General features: G+C 42.2%; 1 protein-coding gene and 2 long non-coding RNA genes across 3 annotated transcripts; 1 reads left to right on the forward strand and 2 right to left on the reverse strand.

Annotated features, from left to right (window-relative positions):
* Window positions 1-1,755: 1,755 nt before the first annotated feature.
* On the forward strand, window positions 1,756-22,146 carry LOC109520607 (uncharacterized). Its single transcript, XR_002169204.1, has 3 exons — window positions 1,756-1,767; window positions 16,769-16,774; window positions 22,064-22,146. It is a non-coding gene; the product is annotated as an uncharacterized LOC109520607 (long non-coding RNA).
* LOC109520608 (uncharacterized) lies at window positions 3,478-5,933 on the reverse strand. The gene is made up of 2 exons (XR_002169205.1): window positions 4,233-5,933; window positions 3,478-3,775 (listed from the first exon to the last, which is right to left on the reverse strand). It is a non-coding gene; the product is annotated as an uncharacterized LOC109520608 (long non-coding RNA).
* On the reverse strand, window positions 19,480-22,483 carry cldn1 (claudin 1). The gene is made up of 4 exons (XM_019877964.1): window positions 22,089-22,483; window positions 21,038-21,202; window positions 20,338-20,422; window positions 19,480-20,247 (listed from the first exon to the last, which is right to left on the reverse strand). The coding sequence occupies exons 1-4, from the start codon at window positions 22,309-22,311 to the stop codon at window positions 20,085-20,087; spliced, it is 636 nt and encodes a 211-aa protein (XP_019733523.1). The 5' UTR covers window positions 22,312-22,483; the 3' UTR covers window positions 19,480-20,084.
* Window positions 22,484-22,506: the final 23 nt, after the last annotated feature.

Below are 22,506 nucleotides of genomic sequence, written 5' to 3' on the forward strand. Positions count from 1 at the left end.
ATTGTTGAGGTTGACGCAACTTATTTTAAAGGAAAAAGGTTCACCTTTCCGAGTGTTGACGCACTGGCATCGGCGACACTCTGATACGTTTGAATGAGATAAGTAAATATGGCTTTGTAAACACCGAGTAGGGACAAGATAAGGCCCTCTATATTATAAATGCACTCCATTTACCTTTACCATTTTGAACTCTTCATTTGTTGGACTTTGACGTGTTTTTCGTCAAAAGTAAATGAAGTCACCCACTCGAATGAATTTGTTCATTTGGTGGCTCATATCAATAAGAAGAGCAAATGGGGATACTTCGGTGCAAGTCTGAGTTCCAGTTTTTATTGTATTTATTTTTTAAAAAGAACAAGATACTCTGGTAGAGTGCTAGCGGTATTCTGCTCATCATAAAAGGAAAAAAATAAAAACATTTTTGGTCGAGGTTTTTGGAGACTTGATTTATTAAAAAAAAAAAAAAAAAAGTGGGAGCTTGAACATTACGCAATCCAAACTATTCCATAGCATCTACATCATACAGAGAATATGAAGTTCAATATTAAATCTGAGAATTTTTTTGCGGGGGCGGGGGTGGGTGGGTTGACTGGTCTGCATTGCAAACAATTATGACGCAAATAAACCCGCTCCAATTTCCTACACAAAATGCTCAGAGCAGATCAACAAGTTTAAACTGCCGCTGTTCATGTCACCGTGGCAACTAAAAGTCTCGCTTGATGACGTTGTCACTTGATGCTTTTACCCTGCAGTTACCTTCAGAAACCCGATTGTGTCCCCCCCACCCCTCATTTCAAAGACGAAGATCTTTTCTCCATTGGAAATGTAAAGAAAACAACTTGAGACATTTGGGGAAAAGCAATCATCTCAACGAAAGAAGTGATCCACTAATATTCTTTACTGTATGGCTAAATTTTTCCGTAAAAAGCACATTTGATGCCTCCTTTACTGGTGTCACAACATCTGAAGTGACCATGCCGGTGCAAAGGCCCGGGTGACAAGCTGGCTGTGTAGTCGGACATAAAAAAATGCCAGCACAAAGCCGCGTTCCACACAATTGCTATCAACTCATGTCGAGCATATCTATTTAAAAAAAAAAAAAAAAAAATCCTCCCCCTCACTCATCTGCCTTTTCCCCCATCAAATGCACGCACTCAAGGCTGACAATGAGGCGCTCGAAAATGGCCATGCCTCAGATGATAATTGGGAAGATGTATTTTTGATGCATTAGCTAAATGCATGTCGCTGATGGGAATGAAAGCACGCAAAATTCTGATAGAGGCACTGCTTTATGTATATATTGGTGAAAAAAAATATATATGCATGTGTGTGTGTTTTGGAAAAACAAACCAAAAAAAAATCGGTGATTTTTCTGTGCTAACAAGCACACCCAACCCCCTTGAATGAACTCGACTGACCTAGGGCCTTAGACGCGGACGCTTATCAACGTGCCTGTCCCAAAACATGACCCAGGCACATGGTTGCCTGACAGGGATCAAAGGTCACGTCAGTAAAATATGACTCTGAAACTAGTTTGGTCTTCACACACGCATATAGCCTGAGGGGGGGAAGGAGGGGCCAGGTATTTATTCCTCTTCAAGGCAACCTTGTACTTGAGACCTGAATTACAGCAATGAGATCCCCGAAAAAAACCAAAACAACAACAACAAATGCCGCCACATGACTTTATCTGTTTGCAAGATTTTCTGAATTGGTCACCTCATCGCCAAACGGCAGTTAAAAGGGGGCAAACAAAAACGACACGACGTGATTTGAATCAACAAGCCCGACAAATACTTGCCTTTCTTATTTATAGCATAGTGACCCAGTGTCTTTTTTCGCAGCTGTTGCCAAGGTGCATGTTGTTCACCGGGTTGGAACACCCCGGCGAGTATGGAAAGTCCATGCGAGCGTGGACGTTTTGAACTTTGAGCCGCTTTAATTACGTATGTCTGAGGCTTACGGGGAGTTGACTTGCAGGCGGTATGCAGCCTTTGCATCATTATTCACATGACCCTCATGCATCAACTAAGTGCTACTGTTGTTGCCTTCAAACAGACTTTCGAAATGCTATTCACATTTGCAGAGTTTTTATTTTATTTTATTATTTATTATTAAAAAAAAAAAACAAATCAAAATGAAAGAGATTTGGATTCTTTTCTTTTGTTCCAAATTTCCAGTTGTTGTGTTTTATCTTTCATCGGCAGCATCTCAAAAATATACTGTTTGGTACTGCTTCAGCGAAATATGCTCCATGTGATGTGGATTTCCCCGTCTGAGATTTCCAATCGTAAAATATACGATTGATGGTCATGAGTAAAGTCAAATTAAAAAAAAAAAAAATAAATAAAAAAAAGGAAAAATGCAATTACTGATTACATACAAACTCAATTTGAAATCAAACCAAGCATGAATTACAAATTAAATACAATTGAATAAAAATATTTATTTTTGTTGCACTTGATCAAATGATAGCAATCACAATTAACATTACATTTAAAATTAAATAGTATAAATTATAAATACAAGTAAAAATGAAATAAATAAAACATAAAAATATATCCAATACTACTTTTAATTGAAACAATGCACTTAAAATAAAACAAAATTACACTTAGAATCACATAAAAAAAAAAAACCATTTCAATTTAGAATGAAATAAAGCGTATCACATTTGGATAAAGCGTGCCTAAATAAACAAATACATGAATCGCTAACAATAAAATAAATACAGAAAGAGAGAAATATTACGTGAAAAAAAAGAAAAAGAATAAAATAAGAACAAATCATCAAATAAATGAAACCGTGACTGTCGTATTCTCCCCTTTACAAAGTACAGCTGCCGAACGATTATTTCTGCTGATGAAATTGGCACATTTCGCACATCCTCTCCCGACCAAACTGAAGAATTGTACACGTTTTGTGTGTCTTTTTTTTTTCTTCCTGTCTACTAAAAGTCAGCCATGTCCTAAGTATTAGCGTCCGCGGGGGTGCTCACAAGAATGGCGGCCTTGTTGTGCTCCAGGCAAGAATGCATGCTCAATCGTCGCCGGCTAAATGGATTAAGTTTGGAGTGGAAAGGTTTAGTCAGAAGATCCGTACAATGAGTGATAGGAGATTGGACAGAAGAGAGACACGAGTTACACTTTGTCCTTTTTCTTCTTCTTCTTTTTGGGTTCTTAGATACCTTTTTGTAAATGCTTTTTTTTTTTTTTTTGCCAGTATCATGAGTAAAAGCTTTGGCTCGCAAACAGATCATCTGTCGAGCTGCCCCACCCACTGCGGGCTTGATCAAAGACATTTTCAGTGTGAGGAATTGATCATAGTGTACCTTGCCTATATGGAATGTTCAGCAATAAATGCACAAAACAAACCAAAAACACATTACAACAACCCCCCCCCACCTTCCTTCCACCTTTCACTGTGGAAAAGTACCAGGGTACACCATGTCGACATGGCAGATTCCCCTGTTGTTTTACAGCAAAGCCCGATGATTGGTCGGAGTTGCCCGCGCATCCAACAGGGGTGTGTGGATGCATTTGAGTGTGCGTGTGCATGTGTGTATGTGTTCACGCATGTAAGAGGCAGAGGAATGTTATTGATGTTTTCCTGGGCACCTCTCCAGTCCTCGAGGTTTGGACGCGAAGTGTCGTAACAGAGGAGCCGGGAACATTTCTGCAGGGGAGAGTCAATCATTGATTGCAACGTATTTTTGCCTAGACAAGCTCGTTCGGCGACACGGAGGACGTCCCCGATTCAAAAATTCTGGATTCGTCTGCGGAATCAGAAATGAAGTTGCAACTCAAAGAAGGCATTGATATCCCCAAAAGTGATCCATTGGGATAAACTTTTCGAGGAGGTTCGGTCACTTCACAAATCTCAATATGAGCAAATCTCTGGAAATACGTTGTCCTAGCGTTGAAGTCGAGCTGGCTCAAGCTAGCTAGCTTTTAAACAATGTGCGACATGTAGTGTATGTTTCTTCTCCTGAGCATTATGTACATTAAAAAAAAGTCATAGGGCCATGCAAAAATCACGTACATCCAATAGAAAAAAAATATCTGATTAGAATAAAGGAAACACATGGCAGACTTCTCATTGAACTCAGATGCGTGCAAACGTTTGGCCGTTTATAACGAGACCCGAAGGTTTCCTTCTTCCGTTCCATTTTCATGACGACCGAGTGATTGTGACTCAAATCCCAAAGACGCTCCGTCGCACTATTGACCCACCTCTGTCATTTTTGCCGTGGCCTCCAGAGTCATTGCCTCGGAGTGAAGCTGCTTGCTCTCCCGGCCCCCCCACGTCCCCCGTTCCCAGACACTCTGTAGAAACTCCACACAAAGTGAGCTTGTCTGTTGTTTAATGTCACTGAAATGTAAACAGTGGCTGCGGAAGGTGCTGGAAGGTAGCCGGCTGTCGCGTTGGCCGCATGTTTACTCAACGATGCAAGAGAAAGGCCAAACGGGACTGCGGATAGGGGGACGAAACACTTCAAATAGGTGGCCGTGGATTTGTGGATTTCAGTTGGAGAGAGAAGGCGAACATTTTGCAAGTGAAATTCTTGAAAACGACACATACCGTTATAGCTTCAATATAAACACGGCGGTGTGGATGGGTGTGTGCGTGTGAAAACAGATGTGTACGAGTATTAAGGGAAGCGCAACGCGGGAGTGGTTAGCACGTTTGCCTGCCGCACAGTTCTGAGGTGTGGGCATTGAAAAATTTTCCTTCGCTGGTTTTCATACGTCAAAAATGGCAGCATGCAAGAGGCGCAGTTCTTCAATTTGAATTTATTCAAGACCCGGTGAAGTGAGTTTGTTTCTAAATACATCCGTTCATTGTTGAAAATACGTGCAAAGATTGGTCATTATGTCACACTGAGGAAGGAAGTGGTAACAGCTACGACGAAGGCTGGAGACGCGACCAAAACTGTCAGCAAGGTACGAAAATTTTGGAGTCTGGTGTGAGTCGCCCTTCCCCCGCTTTATAATAACTTCCGTGCCGTCCTCTGCGGTTAACCCGGCGCAATTGTGATGTGCACTTAGCATCTAGCGTTGCGTCTTCTCATCCAATCGCCTGTTGGCGCGGCTGCATTAGAACGCCTCGTTGTGAGCCGTGAGAGTGTGAGAGAAATACAGAAGCGAGAAGATGGGGAACATTAAAAAAAAAAAAAAAGAAATTATAAATAAGTTTGACTCCACAGCCAGTGTGTGGTCAGAGGCTTCACACGGCATGGTCGCTTAGGAGCGCCTCATTGTCGCCGCATGGAGAAAAAAAAAAAGCCTCGTGACAACCCAGTGGGATACACTCCAGCCACTGGATGTGGATATATTTTCGCACTTCAAACGTGTTGTTTTTTTGTAGGCTTAAGAAAGATGCTAGCCAAAGTAGCATCCATTTTTCAAGGAGCAGTTTAAAACAGCTTGAATTTCCAGAATTTTAAAGCCTCTTTCTATATACATGGCTGAAAAGAGGACAGCAAGAGAGAGAGAGAGAAAGATAGGTTGTGGTCAGCCCGTCAAAGACCAGCAGAGGCTGGTGGATCTGAGAAAGGAAATCTGAGCTGCTGTGGGAGTGGTCACGGCCAACTTCAATAATGGCCAATCGAAGCAACTCCTTTCATGTCCTTCAAACGTGACACACTAATTACACGGTATAAAAAAGTCTCGACATGGCGGAAGTATATCTGCGATGTGAAGTGGGCACTTGGAGACCACCCCCGCCCCGATCGTTCGTGCGCCCCACTCCCCCCTTTTGCTGTGACGCCCAATGGGATCATTCAACAAATATAACACAGTGAGTCAGAGGGTCTGATTCCCGCTGTTCCTATATTTATGAATGAAATACGTCACGTTCGACCAGCTGTCTGCCCTGCGTCATTATTAGACAAGGTCTGAGCAGCGGGCACGACTCCATGATTTTTTTTCTCTCCTGGGCCTAGAGGAGGGGGGCGAGGGGGGGCTTGACAAATACGTAGGCAGGGTGAGAAAATAATGGCTAAATATATATTTAGCATTAAACTTAGCCATCCCTGAGCAGGCAACAGATTTCGATTGACTTTCTGCCTCCAAATAGTCACTCCGCCTGGCGCATCTCCAAGACGCTCCCTCTAGTGCGCCAGTCCACCCGGCTTGACGGAGACCAGGTTTGTCAAATTGACAATCATACGCAGAGAGCTTTGCACAGGAATACAGAAATCAGGATCACAACGCAGGTGCATTCTTTGAAAAATAGAGTCCATCATGTCTCAATGAACGTTATAATGGCACGGTGGTCGACTGCCTCACAGTGCAAAGATGCAGGGTTCAAATACGGGCTCCTGCGTAGTTTTTCTCCGGGTACTCCGGTTTCCTCCCACATTCCAAAAACATGCACGGCACGTTGATTGGGCACTCCGAATTGTCCCGAGGTGTGATTGTGAGCGCGAATGGCCATTTGTCTCTGTGTGGTGAAGTATTACGATGCCATCATTTTTCATTTTATGGTTTCACAGTCAAAAAAACAAATTCCACACATTCAATCCCTGCTATTTATTTCAGTTTTTGTTTTTTTTCCATTTTTTTTCAAGGGTCTGAAAACTGGCCGGTCCTGAATGAGTTAAGAAGGACACACTGAATCGACTTGCTCATATTGAAATTTCTTCGGGTTCCGCTCCCTTCCGTGGAACATTCCTTGCACGTTCATGCCACAGATTCACCCTTGACCTCAAGCAAGGGGTTATAACATAGGCAGGCCGGCGCGAGATAAATATCACAGTGTACTACCAGGGTGCGAGCTGCCTCATCGTTCTGCCAAATATTATATATCACTATGCAACCCGAGCTCCGTATTTAAAAAGAGTGGTCAGCGACAGGGCACGGTTCCTCTGCCGATTGACGCCGTACTTCAACTTCCCTCCTTTTTCTGTCGGATACAAACGGCCTCGGCTCTTCGTTCCGAGTTTGCAAACACCGTTCATCATTTAAAAAGGCACCTTAGCGAATTGAGTTTTCTTTGACTTGAAGAGCGAAAAAGTTTTGAACGTGGTTGTTATCACACGTTGACGAAGAAACATCTTGCTGTAAAAAGCGTGCAACTGCCGCGAGTGGGGATGGCGCGCGGATCAGAAAAATCTGTCAACTATGTCGATTTAAATCCGTGCGTGGTGGACATTGCTCAGCAAATGTGGCGTCCTCCAGCTCTGGATTCATGCCACCCTCCGCGAGATGGTGTGGATGATTCACGTGGCGTGCTTGACAGCTAAAATATATGCACTACGAGGCCCAGGAATGCTGGCGCAACATGAAAAATGGAAAAGCGGGGAGTGAGGACCGCCAAGCACACGGCTTTGGCTTTAATCCTCGATGTAACAACAAAGTTCAACTTTGACTTCAGGTTGTTGAGCATCATAATCCTCCGCTTGAAGCCTTTGAACAACCCGAAGTCGGCACGGCTCAAAGTTTATGACTCCGAAGCCTCCGCAGAATCGAGCTTTTTTGCTGAGCGGGGGGCCGGCGAGAGAGACTTTGCGCGAACGCCCGCTCTCGCCGTTCTGTGCTTTCACGCCCGGTGGTAGTAGCAGGCCTTGCGCCCCGCGGTTTGTCAAGCACAGCTCCTGTTATGAGAAACTCGCCATCAATCAAGTAAATTGTAGCTGAAGCAGTGGAAGAGTCCAAACTTGAATTGCAGTCGGGGACAGAAAAAACGGTTTCCAGCCCATAATTTTGTAACTCGGCTCCAATTTCATGGGAATAATATACTGAACATTTAGACTTGGTGAGCACGTCCACCTCACAGAGCACAGATTGCGGGTTCGAATCCCTAGCCAGTAAGGAGTTTCCATGTTCCACCTGCGTGGGTTACTCCGCTTTCCTCTCGCATTCCAAAAACCTGCACGGTTAGTTGATTGAACGCTCCAAATTGTTCGTAAGTGTGATTGCGAGGGCGAACGGTCGTCTGCGTGTGTGCCCCCGCGATAGGCCGGCAACCGGTTCCAAGTGGGACGGGCTCCAGCACGGGACAATTTGTAACCCCGCCTCCACAGTACGGCAGCACATAACAATAAAAGATCCATAACCCCAGTTCATTCCAATACAGTGGTACCTCTACTTAGGAACGTCTCTTCATACGAAATTTTCAAGTTATCAAACGCCTCAACAGGAAAATATTGCCTCTTGTCACGAAAGAAATGTCAAGTTATGAGAGGTAAAAATACACTATGGGCTGTAACTCGCAGCTCCGAGTTTCCTGAATGCAACCTCTGCCCACCCAATTTAACCTCCTGCCACCCCAGGTAGAACTGATCCGATTCATGGATGAGATATGTCAGGTTAGACCTCCCCTGCGTCATTGTTACGATGTGATCTGAGCAGGTGTGAGCTTTGACTTTTTGCCTCCGCTCGGCGCAGCTCCGAGACACTGACCCGCCCAGCTTGGTGGAGACCTCTCTGTCATCACCGCTAACCGGACGCCATCCGCAGCTTCAAAACGAAAGCGGAAAAAGGAGAAGGTTGCTCCGGCGCGGCAATGTTTTTCTTGGCCAGGAACCGCCAGATGCTCAGGGCATTGTGGGCACGTTGTCACGGTTGAAGCGGCCGCCACGAGTTGTCCTGCCACAACTTGCATCGTTAAACAAAGCAAACACTGGTTCTCTTTGTGGACGAGCTGTGTGATCGTCTGGCCCTCAAGGTCGTCGTTTGGCTTTGAAAGCGATCCTTTATAACGCCAGTCCTGGGACATTTCTGACACCACTCGAATAGACAAACAAGCATCGTGCCCTACAAACATTTTCGAATGTTCATTTCACCTGAAAGGCATGTTTTTCCAAACGTGAGCAAATGCTGGAGGACCCAGAGAAAACGCCAAAGGAATCCGTTGGCGGTAGTTTCCGTTTTTGCGTTTTGTATCCCAAGTGTGAGTCCCGTGTCATTGTGGAATTCGAAAAACATCTGTCCCAAACCTCAACCTCCCCCAGAATTACGCAACAGTTATTCCCCTATAAGCTTGTTGATTCCAAAGTATTTCATGTTCTCCCAGTCTGGCAAGTATTTCCACACGGGTGTTCGAGTTGCATTATTTTTTTTTTCCTAAAAGCTTTGCAGTTTTAGATTTTACCTCGAAAGGCCCCTGACGATCCAGGAAAATGTGAGCTCAGGATGTAGCTACGGTTACAAACGAAACACTTTGAGTCGAAGGATCCCAGAAGGGGAAAACCTCAGTGAGCACAACCGGCCTCAATCCTGCGGCCGTCGCAGAAAGTTCTTGCCGATTTCAACGGAATTTGAAAAGACTCCAGCCCGTTGAGGGCAGCTGCAGCCTTTTGAGAGATTTCGTACAATCACCACCTAGATGTGAAATAGTCCAGTGTTACATTCGGAGGCTTCCAACCTTGGGCTAAGTAACACTCAAAGACCTCAAGCTTGGCAAAACGCATTTTCATTAGCGTGCCATTCTTATGTGTGAAGTAACCGGAGGGTCGTCACAATTCAACAAGCTGTTTATTATGCTGTCGTAAACTAGCTTCAGAAGTAGCTGCCGCCGAGCTTTCCCGGGTGGCCAATCGATGCAGGCACACACACACACACACACACACACACACACACACACACACACACACACACACACACACACACACACACACACACACACACGTTGTCCCTTTGTACCGCATCAACTGCCCACTCGCATTCTCCACGATTCAAGGTCAGGCTATAAATTGTGGCAAATCTCGTCGGCGAGTTGGGACTTGAAATCAGATACCGTGTGTGGCGTTGTGGCTCAGAGCGCTGGTTAATTTATGACGATGCAAAATGATACGGTGGATACATGATCTAGTGAGTGTTTTGGTATCATTGGGAAATGAAGGTACATACTGCAACAAAAAAAAAATTATATATATATATATATATATATATATATATATAATTTTTTTCTCTGAATGTAGCTTTTTTTTGTTGCTCTTCTCTGATAAAAGGCCATCTATTCCATTGGTCCACATGACATGACATTTGTAAATAAGTCCTGTGAACTCTTCCTGTGGGGCCCCCCCCCACCCCCTCCAACCCCACCATTCAACTTCTGCTCGTGACGCTTGAGGCATGAACAGTTTTTTTCCAGCTTGATGTTTTTTGTCCCCAAATGGCAGTTGTTCTTCGGGCACTTTGGATTGAATGCGTGTCCGAATTTGCTCTGCATTTGAACCAATATGACATTTTCTTTTATGATTGTTGTTTTGACACAAATTGTTTTGGTTTGAGGGCATGTTGGGTTAAATGTGTCAGAATTTGCTCTAGATTTTGAAAAATACTGTCTGCATCCATTTTCTACCTCATCATGATCATGGGTGAGCTGTGGCTTAGCCCAGCCGTCTCGAGCCAATTGCAGGGTCGATGAACAACTATTCACACTTAGTTTTGAAAACCATTGCACCATTGACCAACCTGCATGTTTTTGGAATGTGGGAGGAAGCGGGAGTATGCCCACACAAGAACTGGTAGAATTCATGAAATATTAAAATAAAATCATACACATACAGTGTATTTATTTTTAGATCAGCAGGAAAAAAAAATAGATGTGGAAAGTGGACACACTTCCACGTCTGGTGGCACACAAGTCGATGTATTGACTGACGTTCAAAGTTGCAGAAGATCCTCTTCACTGCAATAGATCGGGCCAAGGTGGGGCGCAACATTCCAATGCCCAAAGATGGTCGTCAATCATGGGGAAGTCGCGCATGACGTCGGGTCCCATGGTGGGAGGCTCGTTGGGTGTACACAGCTCTCATGTTATAATTTTGGTCAGGAGGAGATGTTAAAAACGTCAACAAAGTCATTTTAACGCACTGTCTTTTGATAAAATCATTAACTAGCCGGTTAGCAGAACGTTGATGTCACCGTGCTAATGTTGCATTTTGCTTCGCTGCCTCGCTTTATCAAAGGTCGGGATCTGGTTAAGGATTAAGGTTAGTAATGTGCCTTCTGCCATGTTGAAGAAGAACTTTTAATTGTTCGGCCTATCAGTATACATCACCGGCATGGATAGTTGGAAAAAAAAGAGACATTATTTGCTGAATAGTAATAATGTAATCATCAAAATAATGACGTTTCATAATCTCTCATTGCATACTGGTTTGGAATCCGTGCCCTAATCGGTGTCACTTCAAGTCAGCAGCGGCATGTTACGAAACCAGATTTGACCGTAGGATTTTTGTTTTCATGCCGTCTGCGTCAGATGATGGCATGGAGATGAAATGGAATTCGTCTCGAAAGATATGCCGTTGTACATTCCTTCACCTTTACACAACATCAAGTCCAACTCGGCCACTTACAAGGACGTGATTTGCTCAACAACTGCTGTTGGAAGAGAAATCGGAATTTTGAAAAGCGTTACCAGACGCCGTGGCACAGGAGTACCATTTCATGTTTGGGTCACGGGATAGAATTCCAGCTCGTTCCTTTGGTTTCACAAGACCTGTCGAGGCCCACACGTGAAACCCGAGCATGTGGTAAATAAGTCTCTCGCACAGAAGCGGCCGGGCGGTGAGATCATCGGTTCTTTGGTCACAAGCCGGCGGGGCCGCTGCCTCGGCCTCGCATTCGACACCCGCAGGTGACAGACTTCCAGGGCTAGCAAGCGTCGGCGCCCTGGATCAGTTTTTCCCTGAAGGGACAAAACACAGACTGAAGACACGCTTTCCGGTTTGTAACGTAAGAATTTTTCGTCCCCACTTATCCTAAATGGATCTGACAAATGCGTGTGCGGGGAAAAAAAAAATAGCGTGCCATTCCCACCACAATTTCATTTCATCTCATTCTTTTGCAGTTGCCTCCAGTGATTTACTCGATTTCATCCGCATCTCATTACAGGCCGTGATCATCATTTTAGAAGCTGTCAATACTGAAAAAAAATAAAATAACCAGACTATAACAGCATGCAACTCTGCCACTTCCTGTACATCAACTCGAGCAGTTCAGAATCACTATTTATCTAATTACAAGACCAAAAAAAAAAAAAAAAAACGGAAACCAATTCAAATCCAGCACCAGATGTCTACAGATGTGCTTTGATAGTCCACCTGTTTCCTCTGACCAGCCAATCACAGGACAGAAAGACGGTGACGTCATTGTGTCTGAGAGGCAAATTTGGAACTCGTTCCTTCTTAACTTTTATTGAACCAGGTAGGCCAGTGTCGCAAAGAAACCGTCCCGTTTGCTGCGCCGACTGATTCCGAGGGCCCAATTGCTTTGACGTGGCGACACAGACACAAAGAAAACAAATAGCAACGACGACAATCTTTGCCAGCGAACGTGCTTGCCATGTGTCAGCACTTGATGACAAAACGAAGTGTTAGATTTTTTTCCATGCACCGAAAAAAAAAACCAAAACGGTGTCTTGAATTTGCACAATGTTATTTCCTGACATGGTTGCATAAAATACAGAAAAATGTATCTAAATCCCGATGATTCGATTTTGTGCAGCCACTCGACAAAATAAAAACGTCGTCATGCCAACACAGCGTCTGACCTGTGCAGGCTGACGATGCTCAGTGCGGTCAGAGGGTTTGCAAATAGTTCACCGTCTGCACACCGCAGATCGGGGTGGGTTCGAGAGATCACATTCCTCTCCGAGAACACATGAGGATATAAACAAGGGAGCCCTGCGCATACGCGGCTCCAAACTGCTGGAACCAGAAACGGCCACGACGAGGAATGGAGACAAAAGAATTGAGCTGCAAAAATGATGTGACCGTGTCTTTTGAATTGTCGTGTTTTTATATGATAGTGCAACCCCGCAGAACAACTTTTGATTCGGTACTTGATTATTCCTATTTTTTTTTTTCATTTGACCTTATCTCTAGCTTTTGGATTCTTGCCCAACAGTTCAATGTTTCACTATTTTTTTACACCCCACAACTTCCTGTTCTCTAACTAGTAGCCGGATAGCAAAAATCCCAACAAGGGTTTAATTTCCAAGGACACGTCTCCTGTATACCTTTCTGTGACTCTTCCAGTCTCTCTGCAGTAAGATGCTGGTGGGCACTGCTTTCCTCTGAGGACATTCTGTCCGAAGCCTCCTCATTGCGCGGCTTTAGATAGCATGTCAAAGAGTGTCATAGGGAAATATATCAAAGAATACGTAAGAGTCGCAGAAAGGCGTGAAACTGAACATGGTTGGAAATTCTTCAGGGATCAAACACCTGTTGGGAATTTTGCCCCTTGAGACCAAACGAGAGAGTCTCAAGCTGTGCAAAAAGTAGTGGAACGGTGGACATGCAGTCGGAAAGCCCGATATGGCTCACTTTTTGGGAGTCGTATATGTGTGTGTGTGTGTGTGTGTGTGTGTGTGTGTGTGTGTGTGTGTGTGTGTGTGTGTGTGTGTGTGTGTATATCATTTTTCTGCTCACTCACAACACTTTTCTCTCGATCAAAGAAAATGGTTGGCCATAGAAATGATGCATGTGGCTATTAGCGATCTTAACGCGTCGTGTCCAAAAACTGCACTGACACGAACACGGGAATATTATCTGAGGTCATCACATCTGGAATTCCACATCTTACAAATTATGATTTGTGAAGAGCAACGACAGATAATTCCCCTCAACCCGCACCCCTCCCGTAACTGCTCCTCCCTTTTTGTATGTGCAACGCTACATTCCTGGTCCCAAAGTAGCCCTGGACAATGTGATTATGCACATCCCACCCCAGCGATTGTTGCATAACTATACGGAAAGCCTTTCCAGACCTTCTCAAGCCGGCTTGTCTCCGTTTAAAAAGTATTTCATCGCACGACTTCTCCTTTCTCATGTTTGAATCTACTTTTGGAGCGTTGGAAATTTTCTTATAGTCGACGTCATCGTTATGTTGAGCATTTTAAAAAAAAAAAAAATTGCTAAATCTTTGCCACATTGAACATTCAAGTGATCAATACGAGAGAGTGTGAGAGCGATGACGCCAAATCGAACACACATGAGATCTTGACTAACGGTTCACCAGCACAGTGGAGGGAAAACGGCTCAACAGGCCCAATTGGGAAATTTTCACAACTCTTCAACTGGAACATACAGATCTAATGAATTCAAAACGAGCTTGTTTGCGAGATAATTGGCCAGAGCATGAATAATTTAGAATGTAACCGCGCCCGCGTTTATTTGGCTTGTTACCGCGTTCCGTTACCAAGGTGTCAATAAAGTCCAGAGCCGTTGGCTTATTTTCACCTCAAGTCAACAAAAGGCGGCTTGACAGGTCTTGTGCTTTACAAGCGCCTCTAAGCACCAACGGGTGGCCACATTATACACTTAATGTAGATCATTTTATACGCTATCAGATGCATCACAATAAACAATAGTAGATTATCCTCTACTTGCATGAACAGACAATATTTTTTTGGGGGGGGGGCAGTTTCCCAAGACAAGCCACTCGGCAGCTGCCTCCACATTTAGTTGTTTGTCTGTCTCTCTCATCTTTGGGCAAAATAAATGAATCAATTAATCAGGATGTCTTTCCAAGACTTCAAATTTCCTTTCTTGGTGTTTTTTTTTTTTTTTTTTTTTTTGCCAGTCTCCTCTGAGGATCGGCACATGAACTGGAATTAGAATTAAGCGTGAAATTATGTCAGCTGCCTCTCATTCAGGCCAATTTCAGATGAAAAAAATAGAAGCGGCATGCTCACAACCCAGAAATTGCTAAAACCTTCACGTCGTTACTGTATCATTGGAGTGAAACCCACATGATCCTCGTTAATTGAATCACATGGGAGCGCAGTGTGCACACGCGGTGCCATAACACACTGTGATCTCACTGTTTTTCACTTGAGCAGTTTTTTTTTTTTTTAATCACAGCATTTAATTTGGATTTGTCTGAAGCTAACGAAAACAATCCAATGATTGCACAATGCGTCTGGAAATAAACATCACGTATGCTCAAACGTTAACGATCAGCAGTGTCCAAGGTAGCCGATCGTTATTACAGACCACCGATGTCACTGTGGCAACACGAGTGCAGTGTACCATTCAATAAATTGCAGGGAATGGCAATTTCCAGCAACTGCTTCTTGACGTTGCATTTGCAACGCGCATTTATCGTCAGTAAAAGATGTCGCCATTTCCTCATCGCTTTTCAACTGATTCCAATTCATCCGCTCAGACCGCTTGTGGCATAATTGGGTTAGCGGTTCTTCATCGAAAAAGATTATAGTAGTTAGACGTTGAACTTTGTCATCTCGGAAGAAGCCTCGTGCTGCTGCAACAGCATCGCCGCGTTTGCGTAATGACACGTGAAATCGCCGGAAGTATACGTGGTAAAGAACAAGGCACTTAACGCTGAGGACTCAATGTACCGTTTTCTGGCACGTTACGCGATCAAATATGGACAAAAACAAGTGGTTGTGTGGAGGGGGGGAAATCCCAAAAGCCTTCACTTCTTTGCTTCTTTTAATGCGGACAGGCAGGCTATCAAGTTTATTCTCTCCATTTTGGCTCGTTTTTTTTTTCCCTGGCTGCACTTACTTCCGGTACGTGTATGTTTAGATTTTTTTGTCCAATCAAATGTCAGCCTCTACGTGTTGCCACGTCAATTTAATCTGCCCAGGGCCATTAGAAATACTACTGGCCCGTGTAACTGAAACTATATGAGCAAATGGGACCTGTTTCTTCAACCAATCGCAATTCAAATTCATTTTCGAACTTAGTTAGCATTTTTCTGTCCTCAGATGTGTCGACTAATTAAAAAAAAAAAGGGCTGTGATATGCACATATTCATCCATTTAATAATCACCACCCCAAGTGAATATGATGCATTTGAACGATTTTCTTGTGGGTTTTTTTTCCACTTATCAGATAATTATTGATTCAGAACTGCTTTGTGTGATGGGCTATACGTGGCAAACCTGTGAGTTGTTATAATATATTTCCCCCCCACAGAATTGATGGTACAGTATCTATAATTTAAGGCACAAGTACCAAATTGACAGAAATGAAAAACTGAACCAAATCCTCATTTTATTATCTTGTATTATATCTATTAATAATTTCATCGTCTGTAGCCGATTTGAGCAGGGGAGCCAGCATCATGAGGAGATGTTTAAGGCAAAAAAACTATTTGTTGTCAAAATATGACTTGTTGTTTTACATTACAGGTGTCATACTCAAGGCCCGGGGGCCAGATCGGGCCCGCCATGTCATTTTATGTGGCCCACGAAATCAAATCATGTGGGTCAGCTTCCATGATTCTTCTCTTACGCCATCCCCCATATGCTGTGTCTCATCGGGTGTATTTGCAGCCAGAATCTCACCTACATTTCACCTCAGACTGTCACGAATACGTGTCAAATGTCAGACTGCCTCGTTCTTTGAGTTTTTGAAAGATGTTTTGACGGTACAAGGCAAAATGGATTTTCCTCACAGTCAACGTTTGCTAAACTGAAAACTGGCACGACACAACTGTGATTGGACCCACACGGTGAATTTGTGAACCGTTTTACACCTCGCACTCGCGATGCACTTCGGCATGTGTGTCGCCGCAGTTCCAGCAGGGATTAACCGATCGGGTTGATTTGACCTCAGAGATTATGCTTCTTTTGGATCAGTCTCGGAACATGACACAGGCCAATCACCTCAGTAGCAGGGAGCCTGCAGATATTTTTGGTGCACATGCAGCCGGTTACGCAAGGATCCCAATTCAATTAGGGAGGAAACCGAGTTAACTGCTCAGTAGTATTTAAATTAAAAGGCTCATCCTTTAAAAAAAAAAAAGTTTGATCATAAATTGATCAATAAAATAACGATGCAAAGTGGAAAGTTAAAGTCGAATGAAAGCGCTTTTAAATTCTTCCCCTGCTACAAGCGTACCTCAAGAAATTCTTTGCAGCTCAAATCAAGGAGTAAAATTTGCATATTATTCAGATTCACCACTAAGGGAACTATTTTATGATTTTATTTATTTTTCTAATATTGATGATAATATCTTGAATTAGATTACTGCACAAAAAAGCCATCAAACTTATTTTTAACAAAGTAATTAAGGAGGAATTGGGGCTTTTAAAAGGTGTTTTGCAGTGTTTTTCATCATACTATATAATATGAGTTTCACTCTTTTTTTTCAATTAAAGTTTTGAAATGAACAAACTTTTCTACAATCTTCAAAATTAGTGAGATACACCCGTCTAGTCTCACAGTGACATACTTTTACATTGCTGTGCAGAGATTTGTCTCAATAATCCAGTCATCCCTCTTGAAGAATGTTATGTGACCTTTCACCTGAGGAATAATCCAGTTAAGATGCGTCTTTATAGCGGCACTCCTATCTCTACATGTGTTAGTTGATGAAACATAAATATTTAAACGCCATGTAAATTTTAAGCGTTTAAACATACGGTATCTTCATTTGCGAGTGCTGCATACTGTAGATAAGAAATTGAAACGCTGTCGTGAATCGCCACAGGGGACTGAAGGTAGGTCATGGGATAGTTCGGATTGGAAATCAATGCTGGCGTGGGACCGCTTACTTTGTTTTGCTTTTTTGAAAAACGTTATCCAAGGAAAGCATCCTATTTTTTGGGACAATTGAAATGTATTTTCCGAAATAAAAGGCGTTATATAAAAAGCGCAATATTAGGAAAATAAAGTTGTATTTTTAAATGTATCTGTTAAATAATATTCACTTCATTTTTCCCTCAATAAACTTTGACTTCAGTATCATAATATATCTTTATTTAGTCCCACCAATGGGAAATTTGCAGTACAACAAACATTAATAATAATAATAACAAGAATAATGAAATAGCATTAACATTGGTACTAAAAAGTAAATTGCATTTCTCGTAAGAAATACAACTTCATTCCTGTACGGGTGGAAAGTCTTATTATTATTCTCATAACATTTCAACTTTTTTGCTGGAACGAAACATTATCATGACATTCGGAGCCCAGCCCAAAACTAGGAAACTCCTTCATTGAAGTATGATTGACGGGTACATGTAGTATATGTCATGTTAATTGGCAGCAGGATTATAAACGGGTAAGGAAAATTTCTCTCCTGTTAAGGTGTCCCTGGACCCAAAAAGTTTGAGATCCATGGGCTCCTCTGAAATCAATCATTCAAGATGTGTCCTCTGTTGCCCTCTAGAGGAAATTCCTAGTCATTACTATTTCCGGATGCGAGTGAAAGTCGACTGACGTTAATTCATATTCAAAATGTGACAACTGATAACATCATCATATTGTGTTTTCGCCAATTTTATTTTACCAGCCAAATGATAATATTCAGTTCCAAAATGAGCAGTACCTCGGAGCAGTATCAGAGCCACAAAGAAAAGAAAAAATAATCACATTATGATATTATTTGTAATCTGTAATGGTATTTTTCGACGGGAATTGCACTTTAATGTGATTGTTTAATCAAACAAATTCTGCTTGTTTATTTGTTAGGATATTTCTCATAGCGTTGATTAATAATTTTTTCATTAGTTGTTATAATTATGAAGATTTTAATTTAAAAATGTGATGGATGTACATCGCGAATCTATAAACACAATAGTTCAAATATAATACTTAAAAAATATAAATAATTTAATTGAATTTCTAAAACAAATTTCGTTTTCCACAGTCCTCAGTTAGCAGTTCATATACACACACAGTAATACAGATTCATAAATGCATGTTACTACCTGTAGCCAGTCAGTCGAAGTCTGACCAGAGGGGGGCGCTCTCTGCAATGTATTAAACCAATGAAACTTCTGAAACTGCAATATTTTGTACGTTTTCCCTTCCAACGTGAACGTTTTTGTGCTTGTGTAGTGGGACAACGAAAGCAGCAGATTTTCGGCCACTTTTGCTGGTGGTGGTTAAGGATGGGGTGAGGGGGGGATTGAGTCTTTTTTAAAGGTGGGACCAGGTGCCCTCTGTTACAGATAGTTGAGTCTTACTGTGAACGGGCGTGCTTGGACAGGAATGAATGAACTGAGGTATGCTTGTCAGGTGTCCTTCCCTCTTTTTTTTTTCCCTGCCCTGGAGGCTCCGCGTTACTGCAGGAGCAACTGGTGCATTTGAATCAATGGAAACACGAAAAAAAGCTCACTGTGAGGCTCCCATTTTAAGGGAGACATGAGAGGAAGTGTTCACTCATATTTTATCCTGTCAAGCCGTCACTGGGTAGAACCGCAAAGGTAGAAGGGGAAAAAAATCGCTGTATAAAGTCATAATTAGAATAGCGTAGAAATTACCGACCTTGTAAGCGTTACTGAACGATACCAAAGTCAGTTGGAATAGGCTTCAGTTCAACTGCAACCCCAATGAGGATAATTAGTTTTGAAAATGGGCAGATGATGGATGGATGGACATTATGCGGGAACAAAGTGTAAAATGAAAATACAATAAAAACAAGGAAATAAGAATATATTACAACAATACAAATAAAAGAATAATAATGACAAATTTCTCACCGTGTTGTCCTCGTAGGGGCAGTGTGGTGCCGTGCATCCATGGAGTACACACAATGTGACAGAAAGAAATATGTGATTGAGCTTTATTAATACAACTTGTTTTTCACAAATAGGAAGAATGTGTGCCTTTGAGTAGTGTTAATGTATTCCCACAGATTTTGTATGCTATTTTGAAGGAATATCACCCTTGAAGTCGATGCTAATTTCCCATTAGCGTGTCATTGGGATTTTACACTGACTTGAGCATTAGCAGTAGCATATTTTGTGTTTAAATCTACAATGTGAGTAATTCTTTTTGTTGTGTGTTTAGTTTTACAGTAAACTCCGACTGGGGTTTCATTAAACAGCTTAAAGCATGCTCACGGACGGCAGAATCGCATAGACGACACAATCATTTTTCTTTTATTATACCGTTTTAAAGATTGAGAAAAACCAAAATCACGATTACATTTTGTTTAATAGCCCAGCCCTAATAGAGAGAGAGAGAGAGAGAGAGAGCTATCTAGTTGGCCAGCTAGATAGCTAGCTAGCTAATTAGATAGATAGATAGATAGATATAATAGTACGACTAAGCAACATTTAACAAAGCCAATATCCTGTACATTTTGCACAATAAATCCTACATAACAACCTCCAATGGCCTGTTTATTTCTGGTGAGAAAGACAGCCTACACGTAGTCTTTGCCCGAGTTGCTGGCTGCGTTGGTTCGTGGGTAGCGTGGAGCTTTCCCTGAGTCCTGTTTGGGGCAGTTGCAGCACAAGAAGCCTCCTCCGATAATGATGAGGATCGCAGCGCCCCATCCCACAAAGAGGGCACTTCCAAATTCGTACCTGCCATGATGTCACGTACATTTAACATCAACAACATGAAATCGACTAATCAGCATAAAAACACAGCACTGTAAATTCCAGTCACCTCACCTTGCGTTGGTTGGTGTGAACGGGTTGTAAAAGTCTTGAGCTATTCTGTGGCCGTACCAAGATGTTCCCACCAGGGCCAGGAGGCCTGGAAAAGCATAATAATAAGGATAAGAATGATAATAAATACAAATATGGATATCAAGAGCTCAACCATGGGTAACTTTACCGGAGGTTAAAAAAGTAACAAGCCTATTTTGACAAAGGAAGTAGTAGAAAGTATAGATATTTGTTTTCAAATGTGGGAAGTCAAAGTACTACACCGTCAGAAAAAATGAATACTCAAGATACCTGAAAAATCAAATAAAGTACAGCAACTCAGTATTTGTACTTGGTAACGTCCCACCAATATCCCCAATAACAATAGATTTGCAATTTATATACAACATATTTCAAATGTGTCTACACCGGTAACACTGAAAGCACTTTATCAAAACATCATGTGCCCAGAAAAGCCCATTGCACATCAAAATAAGAATATAGTGCATCCATCTATTTGTAGTCTCCTTTCTAAATGAAACAATAATAACCATCTTAAAAATCAACCGCAAATGTATAGAAAATCAACAACTAATAAACACCAGTTAATAAAATGTACTGTCATTTTAAAGTGCACAGGTAAAACAGACTGTAAAGTCACAAAATCTTTACTAATTCGTTGCTTCCCACCCAGCACCGAAAGCATGTGTTTCAACCAATTCACCTGCAATAATCAAGATGATTCCGCTTGTTAAAGCCACTTTGGCTTTCTGCTCCGGCTGTTCTGCCAAACACGTGGTGCACTTCATGCCCACCATTGCCACCAAGAGGGCAATCAAGCAGAGAAAGATGGCCGTCAGCATCAGTCCTCGTGTGCCCAAAACAATGGCTGGGGAGACAAACACACAGGACAAGTGGGCATTGGCTTGTTTCACAGACACCATGGATAGCTTGGTCGTCATATTGTAATTTCTTTCTTGAAAAACAAAAAGAGGACTCGATGACACTGTTCACCTTTAATCTAATGTGCTTCTAATTCTCTCTTTGCAAGGATCTGATTACCTTATCATCCAAAGACATATTCTACTCCCACTGAGGCCAATATATTGAAAACCCACACAGCATTTCACGTTTCACGTAGCATTAAGTTAGCTGATTTTTGTTCGACCGAATTGAATGGTTTGGTGTTTAAGTTTAAATATACAACGTATCATACTTGATAGTTTTATGTGTTGATGTTACACTAAATTTCAAGTCGGGGTAACAAACAAGGAACTTGAAGCAAGCACGCTTGACTTCTTATTTGGAAAAATATACGAGCAAGAATCTTCTTTTCATTTCCTCAGTCTTGCCAGATGACAGTCTCCCAAATTCTTGACAGCAAGAGTGAGAGTAGGCAATTAATTAAAATGTGTTTAATGTGATTCTAAATTATTTATTTATTTTTTAATGGTCTCACGCTTCCAAATTCAAGCTTGTAAAATTCCCCGTTTCTCTTCTCCACCCACTTTTCGGGCTGTTTGATGAGGCATTGGTTGGTATTTGACTGACATGTCCCTGCATGCATCCACGCTTCACTTTTATAACGCCTCAAGGAAGGTTTGAATGAGCAGAGAGCCTATAATAGTACATGTACTGATCCCCAAACAAAATGGTCATTGAGACTTGACACAGCTTGTCAAGATCTGCTCTTGTGACATGGTATCATTGGATCATATTTGTTTAAGGAAAATGTAATAAATGACATTAGTGCATTTAATTCAATGGAACATTACCTGGTAGTTGGAGAATTGAATCATATACTTTACACTGAACTTGGCCCGTGCTCTGCCATGCACAGGTTTTCCAGAGGCCTTCATAAAGTGCCTGAGCTGTAACGATGTTGTCTCCCGCGTAGGATGAAGCCTTCCACTCCACCATGATAGTGGATGCGATGGAGCCAATGAAGCCCACGAAGGCCAGTGAGAAGCCAAGCAGTTGTATTCCAGCATTGGCCATGTTTCAAATCAAGAGCAAAAATACCACAAGAGGAAAATCAAATCAAATCCAAGTATGAATTTAAAAACTCCAAGTTGGGGAAAAAAAACCCAAATGAGGCTGATGTTTTGGTGCTGAGGTTCTTTCTTTGACACACACAATTTTTTTTCTATCAGTGTATCACTGGGAGTGACCTGGAGAAAAGGGAGGATCACT

This window comes from Hippocampus comes, unplaced genomic scaffold, assembly GCF_001891065.2.
Source record: "Hippocampus comes isolate QL1 unplaced genomic scaffold, H_comes_QL1_v1.1 scaffold317, whole genome shotgun sequence".
Taxonomy (NCBI): Eukaryota; Metazoa; Chordata; class Actinopteri; order Syngnathiformes; family Syngnathidae; genus Hippocampus; species Hippocampus comes.